The 23,267-nt window shown below is 39.4% G+C and overlaps 1 protein-coding gene and 1 long non-coding RNA gene across 6 annotated transcripts in view; one reads left to right on the plus strand and one right to left on the minus strand.

Moving 5' to 3' along the window:
- Positions 1 to 4,026: 4,026 nt before the first annotated feature.
- Positions 4,027 to 8,280, plus strand: LOC138742543 (uncharacterized). Its single transcript, XR_011344255.1, has 2 exons — positions 4,027 to 4,177; positions 7,475 to 8,280. It is a non-coding gene; the product is annotated as an uncharacterized lncRNA (long non-coding RNA).
- A 1,329-nt stretch (positions 8,281 to 9,609) lies between these two features.
- LOC138742542 (protein FAM131A-like) overlaps positions 9,610 to 23,267 on the minus strand; it is a 51,256-nt gene continuing 37,598 nt past the window's right edge. For all 5 annotated transcript variants that reach the window (XM_069897086.1, XM_069897085.1, XM_069897087.1 and 2 more), the window contains 4 exons: positions 19,684 to 19,777; positions 14,570 to 14,752; positions 12,811 to 12,939; positions 9,610 to 10,454 (listed from right to left, as the gene is read on the minus strand). In XM_069897086.1, the coding sequence (XP_069753187.1) occupies positions 9,955 to 10,454; positions 12,811 to 12,939; positions 14,570 to 14,752; positions 19,684 to 19,777 (906 nt within the window). In that variant the 3' untranslated portion in view covers positions 9,610 to 9,954. The remainder of the gene's footprint in view (positions 10,455 to 12,810; positions 12,940 to 14,569; positions 14,753 to 19,683; positions 19,778 to 23,267) is intronic.

Consider the following 23,267-nt stretch of genomic DNA (forward strand, 5'->3'; position numbering starts at 1 on the left):
TTAGTGTTTTTCCTCATCTCTTTTTAATCAACACCAAATAGACTGAAGTAAAACATGAAAATTTGCAGACACCGGTAAAAGCACAATGCCGGAGAAACTCAGCAGGTCAAGCGGTGTCCTTTAAGTAAAAGCACAATGCCGGAGAAACTCAGCAGGTCAAGTAGTGTCCTTTAAGTAAAAACACAATGCCGGAGAAACTCAGTAGATCAAATAGACTGCTCATTTATTCTGAGGCAGCACTGAGACTGCATGTGCCCCCTCCATTATAGACTCAAGAAGTGTAAGACTTTTTTTGAATATTTTATTTAAAATTTAACACACCACAAAATAATTGACAATGAATATTGTATATCATCATACAAAATAACCCCCCTCCCTTCCTCCCAACACCCCCCAGAACCACCCCCTCCCACCCAATAACCCCAAGAAAGAAAGGAGATTTAAACAATCACAAATACAATTGACTGCCATGGATCAGGGCAACACCACCAGAACAATCTACAAGCGATTCAAATTTTTAAACCCATTTGATCTAGATATGGGCTTCATACTTTCTGAAAAGAAATGATAATTGTCACATAAACTATATGTTATTTTTTCCAATGGAGGACAAGATTTCATTTCCATATGCCATCTCTGAAATCCCAAATCAATCTTATTTTTCCAAGTAATAGCTGTACATTTTCTCGCAACAACCATTGCTAATCTTAAAAATGCAATTTGATACATAGTCAATCTCAATTTTAAACTAAGCATTTTAACATTGCCTAATAAAAATAAAGAGATATCATTTAATTTCTTCAGATTTATGTTTTAGATGTTGCAAAGTATATTCTTTTTTACATTCAACTTGGTTATGTTCTTTTGGACACGACTTAAGGAATTTCTGGAGAAAGTTTTAAAAGTTCAATTATCAATGGACCCAAAGTCTTAAGCAAACTTTTTCAGACTGCTTCATAGATGTGAGGTCACAGCTTGTAATTAATGAACACTCATAATCTTAGACCGTCATATGTTAGTTACGACTTTACTTAGAAACACTTGGCACTTGCACACATGCCCAGTGGTGGTAGCAAATCATGGGTCATCAGTTTCAACATAAACTCATCTCTGACTCAGTTAAGAAATTGTACCTTTGAACATGTGCAGAATTAACATGTACAAAATGATACAGACTGCAGTGCATCACAAATATTGTAGTTAAGAGGCATTCTTGGTGATAAGGTGCAATAGCATCAACTAAATTAATTGCTTTGATTTATCAACACCTAAGCTGTAGCCTGCTTCCCAGAAGAGAAACCAGGATCAGTCACAGATCAAGAGGAGATTCCATCACAATTGATGGTAACTATTCCGACAGACCAGCAGCCCAGAATCTGGCATCCAGAGGGAAAAAATTAGAGGGATCTGTTTCAAAGCGGAGACATCTAGCAATGGTGGGCTGTTGTCAGGAGAAGGGGACCACCATCTCATCTCAAGGAGTTTAAGCCAAGGCAGTGGTGCTGAGTCCAACTAGCCCCAGCAAAGGGAAACATTTTGGGTAGACATTCTCTGAAACAACATCCAACCTATCACACCTACTCCGTGAGATGAGTAGTTCATGTCCACATTATTTGTGGAGCTGGTACAGAACAAGGAGAACCTGCCTTCTGCCTGGAGGTGATTTGCCCATGCAATAATGATACCAAGGAACACAATGACTGTAGAAATGTACCCAGCTTATAGGATCCTGAGATTTGGTCCCAGTCCTCCAGGGCTCTGCTAGCCCTGAACCAGCAATAGGATGATTCCCAGGGACAGCTATATGTTGCTCTGTTTCACAACAATGCCACTAACCGGAAGGAGACATCTGTGCTCCAGTGATCTGGAGACTTATTGAACAACATCCCAGCTGCACATTGTTGCCTGGCCTGAGGTACAAGAGTGGCATTGTCAGTATGGGAATTGACGCACCTGACCTCACTTGGGGTGTTTCGCCTACAGCTGCAGGCTGTCAGCCTCTGTCCTTCCCAATACTTCCCCAGATACCAGGCACCAGTGATATCTCCTCATCTGGAGCCAACTCATCAAGGCTACACACTCCTCATCAAAGCTAGCCATAGGGAATGGTTCTCAATGGTTTTTTCCCCACTTACATACTAGCTTAAGTCATATATATGCTCGTGTAATAGTCGACCCCGCCCTTTTTTTCCGTGTAACCCGTGTAAAATTTGAACCCCCCAGACTGCCCACCCAACCAAGCTCCCGACACCCTGGCTGTGGATCCTTGCCCTGTCGCCTACCCATCCAAGCTCCCAACGCACTGAACATTGACTTACCATCTGAGCTCCCGATGCAGGTACTTACCGCAGTTAAAAGTTTGACCCATGTAAAAAGTCGACCCAAATTTGACCCACAAAATTGGTCCAAACAAATTCAATGATTACACGAGTATATTTTTTTCTTTGGCTTGGCTTCGCGGTCGAAGATTTATGGAGGGGGTAAAAGTCCACGTCAGCTGCAGGCTCGTTTGTGGCTGACAAGTCCGATGCGGGACAGGCAGACACGGTTGCAGCGGCTGCAGGGGAAAATTGGTTGGTTGGGGTTGGGTGTTGGGTTTTTCCTCCTTTGTCTTTTGTCAGTGAAGTGGGCTCTGCGGTCTTCTTCAAAGGAGGTTGCTGCCCGCCAAACTGTGAGGCACCAAGATGCACGGTTTGAGGCGATATCAGCCCACTGGCGGTGGTCAATGTGGCAGGCACCAAGAGATTTCTTTAGGCAGTCCTTGTACCTTTTCTTTGGTGCACCTCCCTCACGGTGGCCAGTGGAGAGCTCGCCATATAACACGATCTTGAGAAGGCGATGGTCCTCCATTCTGGAGACGTGACCCACCCAGCGCAGCTGGATCTTCAGCAGCGTGGACTCGATGCTGTCGACCTCTGCCATCTCGAGTACTTCGACATTAGGGATGAAAGCGCTCCAATGGATGTTGAGGATGGAGCGGAGACAACGCTGGTGGAAGCGTTCTAGGAGCCGTAGGTGATGCCGGTAGAGGACCCATGATTCGGAGCCGAACAGGAGTGTGGGTATGACAACGGCTCTGTATACGCTTATCTTTGTGAGGTTAGTAATCCCTTACTAATCCCTTACTAACCACAGAGCACCTATGGCATGCTGTTTCGTGGAAAATTACCAGTGCAACAGTATGAATGGTGAGTAAATTTTTATTCATTGCACGTTGCCTCCCTGTTCCAGTAAGTTTCTATTGCATCCAAGTATTTTGTTTCACGTTTCTCTACTTTTTATTAAATTCCCCCATAAATTATTATTAATGATTTCTTGTACCTTTTACTTTTGTACTTGTGCTTCAAGACAGCCAGAAGGCCATTGAATCTCCATTCCACTTACCTGCCTGTTCCCCATCACTCCCAATCTATTTAAATAATAAGCTTCCATTTTATTTTTCCACCAGTGGACAATTTCCCACTTTCCTACAGTAAACCCTACTTGCCATATCTTTCCCTACACAAGTAACCTTATCTGTCTTTCTCTGTAGCTGCCTCATGCTCTATTTACAACTTGCTCTTCAACCTATCTTTGTGTATCAGCGTTAAAGTATAAATCGTAAATATTGAGGTCTCAGCACCAATGCTTGACAACCAAAAAAAAAACTTTCTGGTTCTAGTATGTTACCTCCTCATACATAGTGCAAGCAAACATTAAAGTCTTGCCCAAAGATGAATTAGATGATGTAGCATGTCATTGCAGGAACTAAGTTTCATATGGCCAGGCCTCAGTGGGTATAGCCCAGAAACTTCACCCTGGAATGCACCAACATCCTTTGACTGAAGGCAAAGCTGAGCAGAGCTATGCCTTCTCACAAACACTTTGAGGCATTTCAGTAGTTTTAAATGACAATACAATGTAGAGGCATTTAAAAATTGTCCAAATTTCAATCATTAATAATTAAAAATAAAGAATAATTAAGTAGTATTAAAGTAAAATAATGTTTTCACAATTATTTACCTTTGCTTTATCTGCAGGCCAAGATGCTCCATTGAAATCAATGCAATCTCAGATAATGCATCACATCTTATCAGACACAATGGTTAATTAGTGTAACACTGGGAAGTTACTGCAAAACCATCTGAAAGGACACCACCTGGAATCCAGTAACAATGTCAGCATCAACTGTCACTTGGTAAGTCTTCAACTTTCACATTTAGCAGTGCATGTGCAGAACATAGAGAGCAGTGCCACATAGTACAAACCCTTCAGCCCACGATGTTGTGCTGACCAATTATAACCTGACTCCCATAACATTCTATTTTTCTTATATCCATGTGCATATCTAAGAGTCTTTTAAGGACTCCTATTGTACCAGCCTCCACCACCAGCACCCCCAGCGATGCATTCCAGCCACCCATTATTCTCTGTTAAAAAAAAACTCTGACGTCACCTCATCCGTTCACCTTAATCCAATGTCCTCTGATATTTGCTATTGCTGCCCTGGGAAAGTTGGAGACTGTCTGAAAATCAATCACCTTTGGAGCTCCAATGGCAAATCTGGTATGATTCCTGCATATCTTTGGACAGGAGAGGGAGACAGCCATAATAGTCTGTTAGAACAGAAAGCAAGCACTGAGGGGCTGTGGTGGACATGAAATGAGAGCTCACCAGACTAACTCAAAAAGCAGGAATTGAGAGAATATATGAAAATGCTTTTGTAATTTATCATTCTCAATACATGCACAAGTCCCAGGCAGGATTATATTAACTGATCAAGATCACATTATTATTTTAAAATTAACTCAAGGTTTTTTTTGTGGATTTTGCTTTTTGTTCTGTACTTCCTGGACACCTTTGATTATTATTCATTTTTCAAATGTTCAAAACATATATAAACTCTTAATAATGTACTGTACTAAATATGGTCTTAGCTTTTCAATAAATCAAATATCTTCTGATGGTTTTTTTTGTCAGATGGTTAACAGATTATGCCCAAAACTAGAATGCCTTGAGGAATCAACATCCCAGTCAAGTAAATAATTTTTTATTGTACCAATTTTTCAAATGCTGGTTCTAATGTTCCCGGAAAGATTTTGTACCACTCTGTTGGTACATTAACATTCCACATTCTATACATATATATATATATATATATATATATATATATATGTGTGTGTGTGTATATATATATGTGTATATATATATATATATATATGTGTGTGTGTGTGTATATACGTATATATATGTATGTATATGTATATATATATATATGTGTGTATGTATATGTGTGTGTATGTATATATATGTATGTATGTGTGTGTGTGTATATATATGTATGTATGTATATGTGTATGTATATATATGTGTGTGTATGTATATATGTATATATATATGTATGTGTATGTATATATGTATATATATATATATGTGTGTGTGTGTGTGTGTGTATGTGTGTATATATATATATATATGTATGTATGTATGTATGTATGTATGTATGTATGTATGTATGTATGTATGTATGTATAGAATGTGGAAACAGGCCCTTTGGCCTAACTTGCCTAAACCAACCAAAATGCCTCACCCACACTAGTCCCACCTGCCTGCCTTTTACCCATATCCCTTGTGGTTTTCAAACTTTTTCTTACCACTCACATAAGTAATCTCTTACTAATCACAGAGCCCCCATGGCATAGGGTTTCTCAAGGTGGTATGTGGGTGGAAAGAAAAAGTTTGAAAACTACTGCAATAGTATTGGCCTCGACCACCTCCTCCAGCAGCCCATTCCATACACTGTAAAAAAAAAAAGTTACCCCTCAAGTTCCTGTTTAATCTTTCCTACCCACCCCATTTTAGACTTCATTCCTTTGGTTATTGCTTCCCTTACTCTGTGTTCACCTGATCTATTCCTCTAATCATTTTGTAAATGACATTGGCTGCATTGTTTGGTTGATATCAGTGAATGTGTGTGAATGTAGTTGGAAACCCATTTTAGATTATCTTTTGTTGCAAGTCAGAAAGAAATATAATTTTCATGTATTTAAACACTGTTACAGTGCCGGTGACCGAAGTTTGAATCTGGCGCTGTCTGTATAGTTTGTTTAGTCTACCCGTATCTGCGTGGATTTCCTCCGGGTGCTCTGGTTTCCTCCCACCTTTCAAAACGTTGTGGTTCAATTGGGTGTAATTGCCCCCCTCCACCCCAAGTTAATAGCTTTCAATTAAGTTACATGAGAAACAGCCCAAAAATAGTCCCAGGTCTAAATCTTCCACCAGGTACCAACTGTTTGCCAGTATTCACCTGTACGCACGTTTCAGGTAAGATCCAGCCCAGCAACGGACTTTCAGCTGACAGAAACATCCACTTTGCTGCCATGATAATGTGTCAGTGGGCTCCCCGTGACATTTCCTCAGCCAGAGAGTGGTGACTCGTTACCAGAGAGCTGTGGAGGCCAAATCATTGGGTACATTTAAAGCATAGGTTGATAGTTCTTGATTAGGAAGGGTGTCAAACGTTACAAAAAGGTAGGAGAGTGGAGAGCAAAAATACATCAACAATGATACAAATGGAAGAAAAGACTCGATAGGCCAAGTGGCCTTGTTCAGTTCTTATGAACAGCACAGTTCCAGCCTCAAGGTGGCATATTTGCCCACCCAGCATGGTGAGTAACACTTTTTATTTGATTTTAATTCAGTTAGTTTAAATGTTGACAATTCTTCCTCAGAAAGTGTGAGCCTTTTTCAATGTTTTAATCTTAGATGTTTTTGTATATTTTGGAATGTTTGAGAGTTTACAAAGATCCCGTTTGAACAGTCACTCTGACAGCTGGTGAGCCTGAGGACTGGAACCATTCTGTCGATGCAGCTCGATCCTCAGTCATTACAGGAAGAAGAGATGTGGCCAAAGGCAGGGACAGCCAGCAATCTCAGGGCAGAGAAAGAGCTGAGCAAAATGCCTTCTGCTTTATGTATTTGTGATGGAGGTTGTTGCTTAGAAACAGGACTAGATGGACTGTAACAAATGCCTGGCTCTCTACTGTGTGGTGATGAGATGAAGTCAGAAATATTTGTAATCAGTGATTAGAGTTTCTGCCACAGGCTGTGTTATTTTGTAGGCATCGATGTCTGCAGAATTGCCAAAAATCATACACTAGTGTCAGTGAAAATATCCTGCATTTTGCACAAAATCTGTGAGTTTTAATAATGTACAACCATAACTACTGCCTAGAATCTCTCTCTGGTTTAAAAATTCCAATAATCTAACTTGAAATGCACTGAATTGGACATTTTTGTTAAATTTATTTGTATCACTTCAGCAACTTCTTTAATTGTGTGTGAATGTTGCAAACCTTTGGCCAAATCTGCTGAGCTCCACAACACCATTCTGCATGGAACCTGACGCAGCCTTGATAGACATCTCGTGCTGTCCAAGAGGAGAGCACAAAACAAGAAATTTCACAGGGGCTGAAAATCTGCTGTTTCTTTACAGGTTTACTGTGAGAATTCTTTAACTTTGATGTTAAGGCTGCTGGATCACAGAAATCCAATTGAAGTGGACCCTTACGGAAAATAAGGTCGGGAAAGTGAAGTCCAAGCCATTGAAACCAGGTTTTCGAGAGCACACAAATGGAGTTAAACAAGAAAAGTCTGCAGATGCTGTTTGTAGTTTACGGTGTTCATTATATAGCAAGGACAGATACTTCACCAGAGTTTTGGGCATGCTCCTCAAGGCAGGTGCCTTAATAAAATGGTGGGAAGAGAAGTGATGGAGGAGGTGATCGATCTGTGAATAGAGAAGGAAGGGATGAAGAGCGTTGGAGGAAAGGGCCCTAGAAACATGGTTGATGTTAATGCTGCCTGCTTGGAGAAATGGAGTATTTTGTGGGTGGCCTCTGTTTGGCAGTGCAGGAAGTCATGGACAGATATTTTTCTTCTGTCATGAGTCAATCACTGTAAAACACAGGTACCTTTTGTATCTTGTGCATTTATTCCCATGCCCTTAGTGAGACATTTTCAGGAGATTACAAAATATTTCTTAGTTTTTACTATTTCCAATGTGATATTATACTTTCTTTTAATTCTAGACACAGAAAATTGGCAAAGCTGATTAGAAGGTTGAAAAAGAAAAGTCCACAAGGTGCTTGAAGCAAAGGAACTTCACTGATTAGTTTATTTGGAATTCTTAATCGTTGCTATAACAAAGAAAATGATAAGACAAAAGAAGAGATTATTTCCGAAAGAACATTACTGCATCAATACATGTACAATTTTACAAAATAAATGAGTGCAAATAGATTTCATCAGAACATTCACAGTGGCATCTTCCATTAAACTGGGAATTTTTTAAACCTTCAGAAACAAAAATATTTGCAAAGCTTGTAATAGAAAGTTCTGCAAACCTTTGCTGATCACTGAAAAATTGATGTGAAGTGGTTCATTCAGCAAGGTTTCCTAGGCGCACAGCGAAATGGCCGTGCAGACTCAAACACATCCAAAACAGGCAATATCATCGCATGGCCATGACTTAAAAAGTAATAGATTGGGAGCTCAAACCATGCAATTGGAAAAAATTGTCAGTGTTGATTTTGTTTTACAGAAGGTACTTTACATTTCTCTCAAAGTTTTTCAAGCAAAAATGGAAATTAATCAGGTTTGCTTCAGTAGTCTAGGGAAGATGAATGTATAATTGGAGAGCACTTCAAGTCATGAAAACTTTAGAAGACCATAAAAATTGACATTTTTTTTGAGGAAACAGAGAACATCTATAAACCATATCCAAATAAAATGCCAATTCCAGTCAAACACCAGGTCTTTTGCTCGAGGTCATGACTGAAGCAAATGAGCTGCTGACTTTTCAGGAAAACATTGCATAGGGGATTTTTTTTCCATTGCTAATCCACATGCCAATAGAGCATCAACACCACAAAAAAAGCCACAGGCAGTGAACTGTCAGGGAACCAAAAATCTTCTTCACGTGCAAGTACATGATCTGATGCGGTTTATTAGAAAATATTGCACCATGTTACATCATTACACAAGAGTTGTCAAATTAATTCACTCGGAAAGAAAATTTGTGGTTGATTTCTCTTTCAATCCACACCCACCCCCCTCCCCAGCTATTTTACCAATCAGTATTTTCAAGCTGTCATGTCTTATTCGGTTGAGAGGATTCCTGTATAATTTTTATGCAGATTTTTGTTGAAACACTTGCAATTTAAACAGCGTGACCATGAAAGTCAATAACATGACAGTATTCTTCGTTTGTCGATGATATCACACAGTGATACAAAGAAATATCCTACAGCCACAGCACTGAAGCCCCGTGCAATTCAATATACAGCAGGTACCTCACAGATGCAGACATACAAAAATATAAAATTTGAACCATAATGCACTTTTCCTTTACTGCATCAGTGGAAGCTAAGTTATCCAAAATTAGAGGATCCAACTGTGGGAATTTAAAAGATTTAGACACTTCTATGTGTTTCATTAGACCATTGAAAATTAATTAGTCATTAGTATGTTGAATGGTATAAAACTAGTAGGTTAAAAGCAAATACCTCCTAGGTGAAATATTTTTAAAAAGACAGTTTGTCTGTTTTTAAGAACATTCCAGCAGCCTGCTTAATCTTGTATGAAGATTATAATTTGGCCATTTTAAACACAAAACATAGCCATGCTGTTGAGACTGGAGAGTGCTTTCCAGCATGAAAAATAACGTAACATGTAATTTAAAGATCAGTACGAAAGGTTCTCAAAGCTTGAGCTACATACCGTGCTAAGAACATTTCAGCAAACTGTTCCTTTTGGCACTTCGTAGCATGCAAACCTGGGAAGTGCTCAGACCTTTGCACCAAACCTCAGGCAATTATTTGTGCGAAGGGGAGTCTTTTACAAAATACAGAGTGATTGTGTGGACGCCTAAAGACCAGTAGCAAAGGGGGAAATGCATGCCAGGGTCACAAGGATTCACTGATCTTCAGCCTCGTCCTCATCCAGAGATACCACGCCTGAGGAAGCAACGTCTGATACCTTCCTCCGTCCCTCATACTCCCCATCCTCTTTTTTAGAAATGCTTTTGTAGTCTTGGCATGACATGTCATCATCTTCCAGAGTAAAACAAGATTCAGCATAAGACACGGAATAAGAGGAGTCCTCACAGACAAGGTTCCTGAAGGCACATTCAGTGTTTCCGTTTGGGTGAAACTGAGAAATCACATCATGACGACCAGACATTGCACTAATCTGGCCAAATAGTTTTGCGGCCAACTCGGTCGGGGTTCCCAACTCCATTTTAAGCAAAGGATGGTCTTCCAGACTGCACAGACTCGAACAAAGGGTCTCTGGGGAGACTGTCTGGGAGGAATCACTCTGCTGCTCACAGGATGACTGTCTCACTGTAAGTTGGCACAAATGGTTATGCAGCCTGTCTCTTGGATAATTTACTGGAGGGTGTTGTTCTGTTGGATCTGAAACAAGATTACATCTCATGAATAAAAGTACATTTATCATCATTACTGGTCGACAAAGATGGTTTCCTGAACACTTTTGGGTGTATTTTATGGATTTGGGGCTGCTGGTCACAACAAAATCACCTTAAAATGTTCCTATCATGTATTTCCTTTAGATATATGACAGGAAATCACAAAAAATAGGATACAAGTCTACTTCAAGCATATTAAATCAAGGTGCAAAATGTCATTGAAAATATAGATTCTGCATTTGCACTTGGACTTCCTCCCTGCTGATCTTGGTGCAGTACATGACAGACATGGTGAAAGGATCAACCAGGACATTGTGACCATGGAAAAGCAGTGTCAGGGCAACTGGAATCCTCCAGTGCTGGCCAACTCGTGTTGGGACACTGACACGAGAGCCATCAGATACTGAGTAAAAACAAAAGTCAACAGCAAAACATGTTCAGTTGAATGAATGCAACTTATCAGCATCATTACGTGATTAAATACTTTAAATTCAATTAAAGTTAATTTAATGTTTCTCCAACTCCCTTTGTGATAGACAACTTCAAAATAATTTCAGATTTGCTCTATCACAATCCCCTCTGATATTGCTGAGGTGGGATATCCCCCTGGTTGACAACTTCTTTCTTCTGCTTCTGCCACGGGTTCCAGTGTCGAGAGGTCATGGTGTATATATTATTCTATTGATAAGTTATTTTCACCCATTGGATGAATAGTGCAGATTGTCAATGATTGATCCATGTAATGGTCTTGTTTTCCCACGATGATTCTGCTTCTTGCATGTCTCTTACAGAGGGACATTGACAGTAGTTATTCTCCACCAAGATCCATTCTTCTAGATCAGTGGTTTTCATCCTTTTTCTTTCCACTCACATACCACTAAGTTATCCCTATGCCATCGATGCTCTGTGATTAGTAAGGGATTCCTTAAGGTGGTATGTGAGTAGGAAGGGAAGGTTGAGAATCACTGCTCTAGACCCAATTGTTATATTTTGCTTAAGAAAAATTGTCATTGGCCCATTTCCTTTAGATTTATGAAACTGTGCATTTTACGTGTCAATTAGGGACAATTAAAACAGTGGTTTTCAATCTTTTTCTTTCCACCCACATAGCATCTTAAGCAATCCCTTACTAATCACAGAGCACCTATGGCATAGGGATTCCTTAAAGTGATATGTGAATGGAAAGAAAAAGGTTGAGAACCACTGGTCGAGATAGTACCAGATATTCAGCAATGTGAATTTTCTGGGAAAGAGTCCATCGTTTGTGCTTCTTGGAAACATGGCACTAATCATGAGGTGTTCTTCTAATGGTCCACAGCTGCAGAACCTTGAGTGGGTAAAAAAAACTTTTCCTCAAGAATAACAATGGTGAAAAATGTGAGCTTGCAAATGCTTTTCTCATCCTGGAAGTCAAAGTACAATGAAGTTTCAAGGAAAGTCAACTTAAAGGGATTCATAAAAATGTTGCATACAATGCAAACTGATGAAGGTCTTCGAGTTGAAACATTAAATCTGTTGCCAGACTTGCTGAGCTTTTCCATTTTCAGTGTTTTTAAGATTTCCAGCATTTCCAGTTATTTTTTAAGTTTCAGTAGCTTGAAGGCTTTCTGTTCGTGAGATCACCCACTAATGAGGGGCTTCGATAAGTTGCCTTGCAAGTCAATGACAGCTCATGTACAAGCAACTGACAGCAGTGAACTAAAGGTGGTATTTCTGGAACTTTTTATGTTAAAAAAAGGATTTGAATTGTCCACAGCAACACCAAATTTTCAAGAGCATGGAAGTGATTTGAAATGCTTATTTCCATATGGATCCCTGAGTATTTTAGATCAAAATTGAAAAGGGCAGGACTACTGTACAGTCCAGCCACTTTTCTTTGGTTGCAGGTACAACTGATCTTGTGTTCCAAGATCTGACATTGAAAGCTGGACTCAGTCAAGCTCCTTATGTTACAGACTGGCCCAGGACAAGGTATGACCATGACTGGAGGTAAAGTAAGTGGGGGGGGGAGAAAGAATCTAATCATGAACTCTGCCAGTTTAAGACTGTACAACCACCACCAATGGTGCATATTTCACACTAATAATATCCACAACCACGAGACAGAAAGGAAACAGAAGAAGAATTAAAAATAGATCAACGATGACTTGTAAAGTTATTATCAATGCTCCTTGGAGAATTTCAGAACTGAGGTGATATGGTGGGAAAGACTAAGGGAAAATCGGTCTTAAGAAATATTGCCACTTTTAACATCAAACAGTAACATGATTGTTTCCAAGTGTTTTTACTGCATTCACACTTGCGTGGGTTAAAGGAATAATCAATAAATAGGTCACCATTACCAGCTGGTTGTGTGCTGTCAGTGGTTGGTGCAAAATCTTCATCATACGAGTCATCATTTGATTCATCACCATCCACAGATGACCACGCTTTGAGTTTGGCCTCTGCAATTTCAAACTGTTCTGCCACACCTGAAATACAATGAATCTCATTTAAAGCAACAGTTCAAGAAACAGATAAATATCTTAAAAGTTTTATCCTATCCAAAGTGGAAAGTGTCTGCATTACATATAGTATTTAAAATTTAACTCATTCCTCAATTGAATGAAAGCGATTTGTAATTACATAAAAAGGAGAAACGCTGGAAGCACTCAGTGGGTTAGACAGCACCTGCAGAAAGTGAAACGGTTAGTGTTTCAGGTCAAAGACACTCCATTAGAGTCAGGAAGGGAAAACAAGTTATCAAGGTCAGGGTTGGCATGGGTTTAAATTTTAGACATCATCCAGTTGATGGGTTTGTGTGAAGGTTGGGGAGGAGAGATAGAAAAACAAACAACAGTTAGAGAGTGAGAATATACACAAAGCACCTTAAAATGTGAACTGCAGGGTTGGAGGACAATGCCCAATAGGTCAGGCTGTGTTAATGGAAGAGAAAAACTGAGCCAATATTATAGAAGGATGGCTTGAGCAAATGTGGTCAGTTCTGACACAAACCGAGGAGGTTGTAGAATTAGATATAGCCTTTGACTTCAACGCGCCCAAGCACGTTCTTTCCAACCCATCGACTTCCTCCAGCAGATTTTTTCCTGAACATAAACATATTTGCATTTCACATTAATATAAAAGCACATTCATTAACTGAGGGAATTGTCAAGCTACAAATATTCTGCAAATCTTGTGCAGTTAATCTGTGTAGCTGCACCAACTTTGCAAATGAGGGAAAAAAAAGTGGGTTGGACAGCACTAGTGCTAATACGATGAGTGTTGCTTATTACCTATTAATTGCTTCAGTGAACAAATATTGTCTTCATATTGTTCTGGTTTTAAACTTTATTCCCAGAGAAAAACATAAATCGAAGCTGACCTTTCAATGCTACAGTATATTGTTAAAGTGGCAGAAAAGGTTAAAAGTACAAAGAGAACAAAATCATTTTACTGGGTGCATGTGCGAGTCTTCAGTTGGTGCATGAGTGAGCCTTCAATGGGTTTGTGTATCAGAGTTCAATTGGCACGTGCGCGAGCGATAAGTACCTTGACGAAATTGAAAATGCATCCTTATCGCTCGCGCACACACCAACTGAACTCTAATAGCGAACCCACCATGCATGCATGGTAGGCTCACGTATTGGAGTTTGTTTGGAACGTGCGCAAGCCTTCAGTTGGTTCGCATATCGGAGTTCAGTTGGTGCACACGCGAGAATTAAGCTCTGTGACGATATTGAAATTGCACCCTTAACTCTTACGCATGTGCCAACCGAACTCCAATGTACGAACCCATTGTGCATTTGCTTATTGAAGACTTGCGCATTCACACAGGAATCAAGATGGCTGTGCCCAGCCCCAGGACCCTAGAACGTCAACTAACAAGTGTGCACATTGCCCTGTATCCCTGTTATAGATTGTGAAATACATCATAAACCGTGCAAATCTTTTTTTTTTTAATAATTCGGTCGTATGTGCAGATGGTCATAAGTCACATAGGTCATAAATCAGGGACTACCTGTATTATTCTTAAAAACACAGAACATTCTCAAAATATATCATTTTTTTAAAAATCACAAAATATTCTGAGAAAGGTTTCCATCTAAGGGCTAGATTTACCTGCTGCAAATCTTGCTTCCTGTTCTCCTTCGCTCAAGTCAGAGTATGAATTGAAATCAATCTCCAGAGTCATTGGAGACTCCATTGGCTTACACCAACCTTTCCACTCGATGAGATGAGCAACCCTACCCTGAGCCATGGCTGTAGGTTTAGTTACATGATCTTTTACCACCTGGGAGAAACCTGGACAAAAAAAGATTTTAAAAACTCATTCAGAAGAATAAAAACTTGATGAGAGTCATCATCTTTAATTAAGACACATCAATGCCAGCATTAGGAGTGTGGTGATAATGCAGTATTCCAGAGATATTTGGGGTGAAGCCAGGCTAAATGGATTTATAAAGGTAAATATAGGACTGTTTATACCTCATTTATTTGGCATTGTTTAGAGATGCTTTAAAACTGGATTTTATCTCTTCTTGGTGGTTACATTAGGGCTATGCCAAATCATGGGTCACATAAAACATTTTTGTTTAATTGAGACACCCTTATTTTAGAGAAATGTAGACGTTAATTTCTCACAAACATCTACTTGCATGCTCACGCACAGTGGCTACCATCACATACTGGAGATGTGGGAAAACCTAGAAGTGGGATGGTAGCGGTGGGCAAGTGACAACAGGAAAGGAATAAGCAAAAGTGAGCAAAATATCAGAGTTTAATGGAGCTTCACTACCATGAAATCAAATGGAGCTAGTTCCAATACCTATCAATGAAATGGGCACAAGGACATTTAAAACAAGATTATTGGTCAGGGTATTAATAAAAGGGAAACCATGTTTAACATATCTTAGTTAGGATTTAGTTTTAGGGATCATATTCTGGTTGGCCTCCAGCTGTTAGTGGTGTTTCACAGGGGTCAGTGTTGGGCTTGCTTCTTTTTATGTTGTACAGTATATTAATGATTTGGATTATGACTTACAGGCCTATTTCTGCTCCTATGTTGTATGGACTTCTGGTCTTAGAGCAGAATAGAAAGGGACTAACTAGTTGTGGTACATTTTGCCTTGATAATGTGCAACATATATTAAAAAAACTATGAAGAGCCCAGAGCATTGGGATCATTATTTTGGCATAAATTAAGGTTTGATTAAAGAGGAGACAACAGTGTCAATTGAAAGGGGCATTTTGTGTTGGGCTGTGGGCCTAGTCTTTCTTAATCCATCTCTGATTTGGAGGAGAGGTTCAAGGACAATATATCAGTTTGCTGATTATACAAAGCTAGATGGCAGTGTGGGCTAGAAGGATGAGGCAGAGAGGCTTCAAGGGTGTATGCAATGGCCAGTGCATGTCTGATTGAATATTATGTGGAAAAAATACCAGGACATTTTCCTTGGTAGTCACAGTAATAAGATGGAGTATATAGATTGAAATATAGTGTGCTTAGAGGAACAAGTATGTTCTTGTATGGCAATCGCCAAAAGTTTAATAGAGAGGTACAGCAAACAAATTGGAAGGTAGGTAATATAATGGCTCTTTTTGGTTGAGGATTTGTGCACGAGTCAAGGCGACCTGGTCAAACTCGACGGACCCATTGTTATACTACATCTTCTTCTTTGGCTTGGCTTCGCGGACGAAGATTTATGAAGGGGGTAAAAAGACCACGTCAGCTGCAGGCTCGTTTGTGGCTGACAACATCTAGACTATTCTTAATTATACTGATCTTATCTCCCTCACCAAGGAAGCATTCACTTGCAATAGAGTGTGGCAAAGATCAATTCATAGAATGACAGGTTTATTGTACTTGGACGGATATATGGATAAGATGGGTTTAGAAGCATGCAAAATGGGCCAGCATGGACAAGTTGCACTGAAGGGCCTATTCTGTGTAATATCACTCTATAAGCAGATTTGCCTTGTGACTCTCTTGAGCTTAAAAGAATAAGGGATGATTTCACATTCCTTACTGAGCCTCTCAGGAAAGATGGGGAGTTGATATTTCTCTGGCTGGAGTGGGAGAAGCACGACTTTTCTCAAAATTGGATGTTGTCCATGCAGCACCACGATAAATAGACATTTCTAAATTAAATTTCTTCATCCATTGGATGATTAGAATTCAAATTCACTACACTGAGCTCAATCTCGAAGATAGAAATTGTTTAGTTTTGTGTATTAAAGAAATTAAAGAACATAGGGTCAGATGGAGATTAAAGATCAGTCCCAATTTTCTGGTGCAAGAGGCTGCTCCATAATGATCAACACCACACCATGTTGTTCACAGATCTTGTGATCTTCATAAACATTGTCCATCCTCCCACTGCTCAAAACATACTGGTGGGTGGGGGGGGGGTGTAGGTTAATTGGGTGTAAACTGGGCGGCACTGAATCATGGGCCGAAATGTTTGCATCATTGACACTGTGTCTGAATTTAAAAATCTACAAAAAGATAACATTAAGTGAGTCAAGTCTCCTTCACTTCCTGGCTGCCAGTGAATTAGACAGTGAATAGCTGTGACCGTTCTATTCCATTTCCATCTGCAAGTCAAAAGTATCTGCCATGGATTGCTTTCATGACATGGATGAAATGCAACATGGAACTGATACCTATATTAGGGGGTATTGAGTCAGGAAGTGTCCAGTCCTTGAGTGGCCAGACTTCAATAAGAAATGGGCAAACACTTAAAAACATGCACAAATTACTTTTTCTCCCCCTATGTGATTTGATCATACAATGAAGTACAACTTTTTCTCATTTCTAACATGGAAGAGTGATACAAATGGAAAAAAAAAGGACATCTTCCTTGATAACATTAATCTCTTTCTGCAATTCCAGTGAACTGTATAAATTTGTATAAAACGTAAACATTAACATTAATTTAAACACAAAGCTACTATGCATCATGTCAAATATTACCATATATACAAGGATCACATTTATCAAGTATAACAAGTTTCCAAGAATACAGAATAAAGATGTAATAGATATTACTCTATGAAAGGCTCAGTAGTATCTTGACTGTACCATGGACAAAAGGCAGTAGGTAAATGTAGAACTTGGCTTTTGAGGTCAGGAAATACAAATATTCAAAATATAAAATGATAAGTACTGTATATATTCGTGAAGTAGTTGACTTATGGGATCAAATTTTTTCAGGTCAATTTTGAGGGGGTCAACTTTTCACGGATATTAATTTTGACTGTGGTAAGTACCTGCATTTTTCAAGGTGTCAGGAGGTTGGATGACTGGGACCAGGTGATGAGCTCGTGTTTGGGAAATCGGGAGCTCAGATGGGTGGGCAGCCGAGGCAAGCATCTGTGGTCTGGGCATTGGGAGCTTGGAAGGGTGGGTAGCCAGCTGAGATGAGGTTTCGTGGTTGCAGCTTCAGGAGCTCTGATGGGCGGGCAGTTGGGGCGAAAAATAAGGGGGTTGACTTTTACAGGGGATATACAGAAAATACGTGATTTGGAGCCACAAAAAGGTCAGATTTTACACAGGATCGATGATTACAAGTATATACGGTATGTGAAAAAGGAAATAAAACAGGCTACAGAAGGATGCAACATGATACTATCCACAGGCAGAATGGTTGGTGTAGCAGATAACGCAATGCCTTTACAGCACCAGCAATTGGAACCGGATCGGGGTTCGAATCCCACGCTGTCTGTAAGGAGTTTGTATGTTCTCCCAGCGTCTGCATGGGTTTTCTCTGGGGATTCATGTTTCCTCCCACCATTCAAAACATACCGGGCGTGTAGGTTAATGGAGTGCAAATTGGACGGCACAGACTCATGGGCTGAAATGGCCAGTTACCGTACTGTAGGTCTAAATTTTTGTTTAAAAATTAAAAATGTCATATTGAATTGTTAGGGATTCAATTTAAGTTTTGGACAGAACAGAGAAATATTAAGACAACATACATGGACATTGCAAGCTCATACATATTGATCGAGGTAGTATAGTATGGGACAGCTAAGTGGCATTTTGCTTTAAATTCACATAGTGATTTTATTTATGCATTGTTGAGACCCTTTAACCACACAATTCCTGTTTAATGGAGGTCCAAAAATCTGCATGGAAATAATAAGCACTGTTCTGGAGCTTTCACTGATACTGTGAAATGTCTCTTGATTTGACAAGAGTTAGGCAGTTGAGATCCTTTGAGATAAAGTTCAGAAGCAATATCATATTGGAGCGATTTCTAAGAATCTGTCTTATAATTTAAATCATTATCTATTGATTTATTCAATTACCTACTCACCTCTTCAATTATCCAATGTTGCACAGTTGAAATGCATCTACTTTGACACATTGGGAGTGAGAGAATATCAGGAATCTCCACAAGCCCAGTTTGCCCAATGGAGTAAAAATGAAGTGAATTTACTTTTTCAATTTGTTCTTCCTATTCCCCTGCTGTGACTCCACAGCTGATTTTGCACCTTTGTCATGGTTACTGAGCACTTTACACACAGAACATGCATTGTGTAGTTTTATTACTGAGGTAAGATTTCTGCTTTTCTCATTTTACAATTACATTTAGATTCCAAGTGAATCATCAACGTACTTGTATTTCTTTCATTTTAGTGTACTGCATGCAATGTTTATAGAGAAGCCTTCTCTGCACTGGGGAAACTAAGGCAGATCAATTAGTCTCTTGGCACAACACCTCCATTCAGTGTGCAGTGGTCATTCTCCCGCTTCAATTCTCCATTCCTCAGAAAGCTGAAAGTTCAATGCAAGCTCGAGGCACAACTCCTCTTTGATTAGAGCAGATTGCAGATGTCAGGATACAACACTGAATCCAACATTTTCTGATCATCACCTATTTCTATTACGATTCCAGCTTTCGGCCCATACTAACATTTGTTATTCACTTGCCTTTCCTACCTCCTTTCAGCCAGTATTTGTACCATTCAATCTCTCCTCGTGTTTATTCTCTCTCACTCTGTTTCCGCCATCCTTCCCCACTTTCTCTGCAACTTTTATTTACAATTCCTCAACTGTGTTAAGAGGTCAACAAGCTGAACCATTACTTCTGCAGCTGCTACTATTTTCAACACTTTATTTTCATTTTGTTCTTCCGGTATAAGCAGTATTTTGATGACAATTTTTAGACCAGCTGATTGTAAAGTGCATTTACCATACATAAACACAAGGAGTGTGAATGAACACATACCATGCAAAGATGATCTTGCAAGTGCAGCAATCTCCTGTATAGTAAGCGCGCGTCTTGATTTTGGTAACATTTCAATAGTGTCTTCAACATTTACCTGGAAAAATGAAAATCAGATACAAAGGTCATCCTTCTACTCAAACATTCAAAGTATACATTTTCTCCCCCCCCGGAGTCTTTTGGGTGGGTGGGGTTTGGAGGGTTTAGGTTACAACCATCAGGCAGCATAAATGTGTCTACTTCTGTATTTGTATTTTTAAATTTTGTATTTGACTACATGAATGGTCTAAACATTTTTAAATAAAATATTCAAAGTATACTTTATGTCCGTCTTCATTCTGAGCATTACAACCTCACAACAATGAATAGTCTTTTTTTTTTGGAGTGATGCTAATTTCCTCTTTAAAAACTGTACATTGTTAAGTAGCATTGGAGGGTAGCCAGATTCATCTGTCTGTACACATGCTTTGCTGTGTCTCTTTCTACGTGCTCATTTCTAAAGATGCAGGAGTTTTATGCAGAAAACATTGCTCACTTTTTTTTGGCCAGAGTAGTAAAACACCCTCCAGTATCTGGCATCTATGGGGATTGGTAGATGCCGCCAGGTAAGTGAATTTTCCGGTTACTTGAGATTGCGTGTTGGCAAATGAACCACTAGGGGGTGCCAATTTTAAACTTTTATACCTATTTATTTTCCTTAATTTTTTTTGGCAGTTCCTTGAATTCTGGATAGCAGGGATTTTACTGTACACAGAAATCTCCCAACAATGTTCAGTTTAACTGAACTTCAGTCCAAGATGTGCATTTGACTGTAATATAAAAGCATTACTTTTGGATTGTGCCCAGGTACTTATTCCTTTATTACAGTATCACTTTTTGATATCTGCAAGAATAACCAACATTGTCAAACTATTCCAAATCACTATTGTTTCACATCAAAAGGAAGCAATGCAGAATATTATGTTTTGATAAAAGAGCAGGGTTTCTACTGAAAACAATTTTTGATTCCAAACTACATGGTCTTCAAGCACAACTGTTACATCCAGGACGGTTAGATACGATTGCTGTCACAACCCTTGGAATTTGCCAGTCTAACATTATCTTTCTGTCTAGGGAAATCATTATCATCAAAAACCAGACCTTTTCTTGATCAATACAATTTTTTTTGTAAACAAATGCAGGAACACAAGAAATGGAAATAGAAGCAGGAGCAATTCCTTTTGCCTGCTAATCTTTTTTGATTTTTTTTTTGTCTCTCAATATCCAAAAATCTGCCTTGATCTTTTAATAAAACAGAAAAACTGTGTCTCCACAGCCCATTGGGGAAGCAAATTCCAAAGATTTACCGCCACTTGAATGAAAGTAGTTCTTCTCTGACCTGAACAGGCAACCACTTATTTTGAGACCATGACCTATGGATTTAGCCTTCTCATCAGAGAAGGCATCAATTTTGCAACTATCCTTTCAAGTCCCTGAAGAGTATTTCAATGAAATCATCCCTCATTGTAAACTACGTAGAACGTTGGTCTATTCAGCTTAATCTCTCCTCATTCAATGGTCATTATTCCAGGAATCAATTTGATCATTCTTTGCAGGGCTCTCAAAATTACATATGTATTCTTCCATATGTGAGGAGACAAAATATTCCAGATTTAGTCTTGCCACATAGTTCTATACAATTTGAAATCCACATCTCTACCCTCTGAACTCAAATGCCAACATATTGCTTGCTTTTCTAATCACTTGCTGAACCTTCTGGGAATTCATGACAATGGACAACCAGGTCTCCATGAACACCCACATCGGGTCATCTTCATCTATCCCAAAAAAAAACACCCATCATTCTTTTTACTTTATGAAACTGAATGACAATATTTTCTACAGTATATTCCATTGGCCATATCTTTGCCCCTTCTGTTAGCTTGAACCCTTTCTTCATCCTCTTCGCAGCCCACACTGCCATCTAGCTTTCAACCACCAGTAATCTTGATGAGGGGACCAATTCCTGCCACTCCCACCTTCCATAGCCTCCCAATTTGAAAATTATACATTTTAATCTATTAGCCACTCTTTAATGCATTCCAGTATGTTTCTCAAGACTGTGCTTTTTTTAAAAAATAATCACATCTGTGGCATCTTATCAAAAGGCCCTCTGATATTTCAAGTACATCACATCAGCCGGCTCGCAGCCTTCTTGAATACAACAGTGCAGTGTGGAATACAACAGTGCAGATGAGGAAACTAGCCTCCACACTGGTGCAAGGACTGTTTAAATTGGTGGCATGAAGGGGAATGTATTAGTGATGGGGCACAACATGTATAGGGGATGGATAGTATTCTCAGTAATATGACTGTTGGTCAAGAAGGCTGCATTAAGGTTAGTGTTGAGGAAATGTCTTTGAGGTTAGAGGAGAAGATCTGGTTAATTTGGTGCATGTAGAAGCCATGGACATAGATAAGGCAAAGGAAGTTTGACTGAGGGAATGTAAACAGTTGGGGTCCAAAGGAAGATGAAGAACTATAATGGTGAGAATATTTGAATTGCTACTTATGCTGTGGACCAGATGGTGGAGGGCAAATATGATCAGAAAATTAAATGTTTGACTCCAAGGCTGGAATTGGAGATGGTAGTTCCATTCAAAGGGCTCTACATCTTTAATGGAAAAGGGAGCAGTTCTGTTATCAAAAGTTAAAAGGTAAAGGTTCCATTATTGTCACTTAATACTACATTTAGAATGAAATTCTTTGACTTTTGTCCACCATAAGGCAGGCAGAGAGTCACCACTCTGTCCAGCTCCCCTCACAGCATCTGATCTTCCTGGGCAGTCTCCCTTCCAAGTACTGACCAGGCCTGAGCCTGCTTAGCTTCTGAGATCAGACAAATCTCAGATGTATTCAAGCTATTAAGCAGCAGCATTCTACAACACAAAGAACAAGAGCTGTTGAGAAAGTCACATGCCCCAATTAAATCTCAAAGTCCCACAAATGTTCTGAAAACCACACACGATTATGCTTTTAGAATCATTAAATCTGCTCCAGTGAAGTCTTGCCTTGCAATTTATTCGGTAGTTATTAATTCTAATTTAAAATGAAGTGCACAATTTCATCAACATTGATCCAGAAGCAACAGCTGTAGCTGAAAGCGCAGATGGCATTCGAGTGAGGGCAGGAGGCAGCTTGACTGAGGTGTCCCCCATTGATTGAGTAACCTATCCATTCACGTTGTGCACACTCACATTTCAGAAATGAGTAACCAACGCAGCACCTGACAGGATGCTGTTTATTGGAACTCCAATAAGAACCTTGCATTGAATAAACAATTAATTAGCTGGTAATAAGATCATGACCTGCTGAGTCCACCTGCATTTTCTGCCTTTTTAAAAATGATTTCTGGCATTCACAATCTTTTGTTTTTGTACTAATTTTTTTTAAATTGATGTTTTATAGCTGGCCAAGTCAAGCAGCATGTTGAAGCTTCAGCAGGCAGTTCAACGTGGAGAATGGAGAAAAAGGCAAGTGAAAATAGAGAGATCAGTAAAGAGCTCACAACAGATCGTTGGCGATGCTTGCATTTATTGTCTGTCTCT

Source organism: Narcine bancroftii, chromosome 9 (assembly GCF_036971445.1).
Source record: "Narcine bancroftii isolate sNarBan1 chromosome 9, sNarBan1.hap1, whole genome shotgun sequence".
NCBI lineage: Eukaryota > Metazoa > Chordata > Chondrichthyes > Torpediniformes > Narcinidae > Narcine > Narcine bancroftii.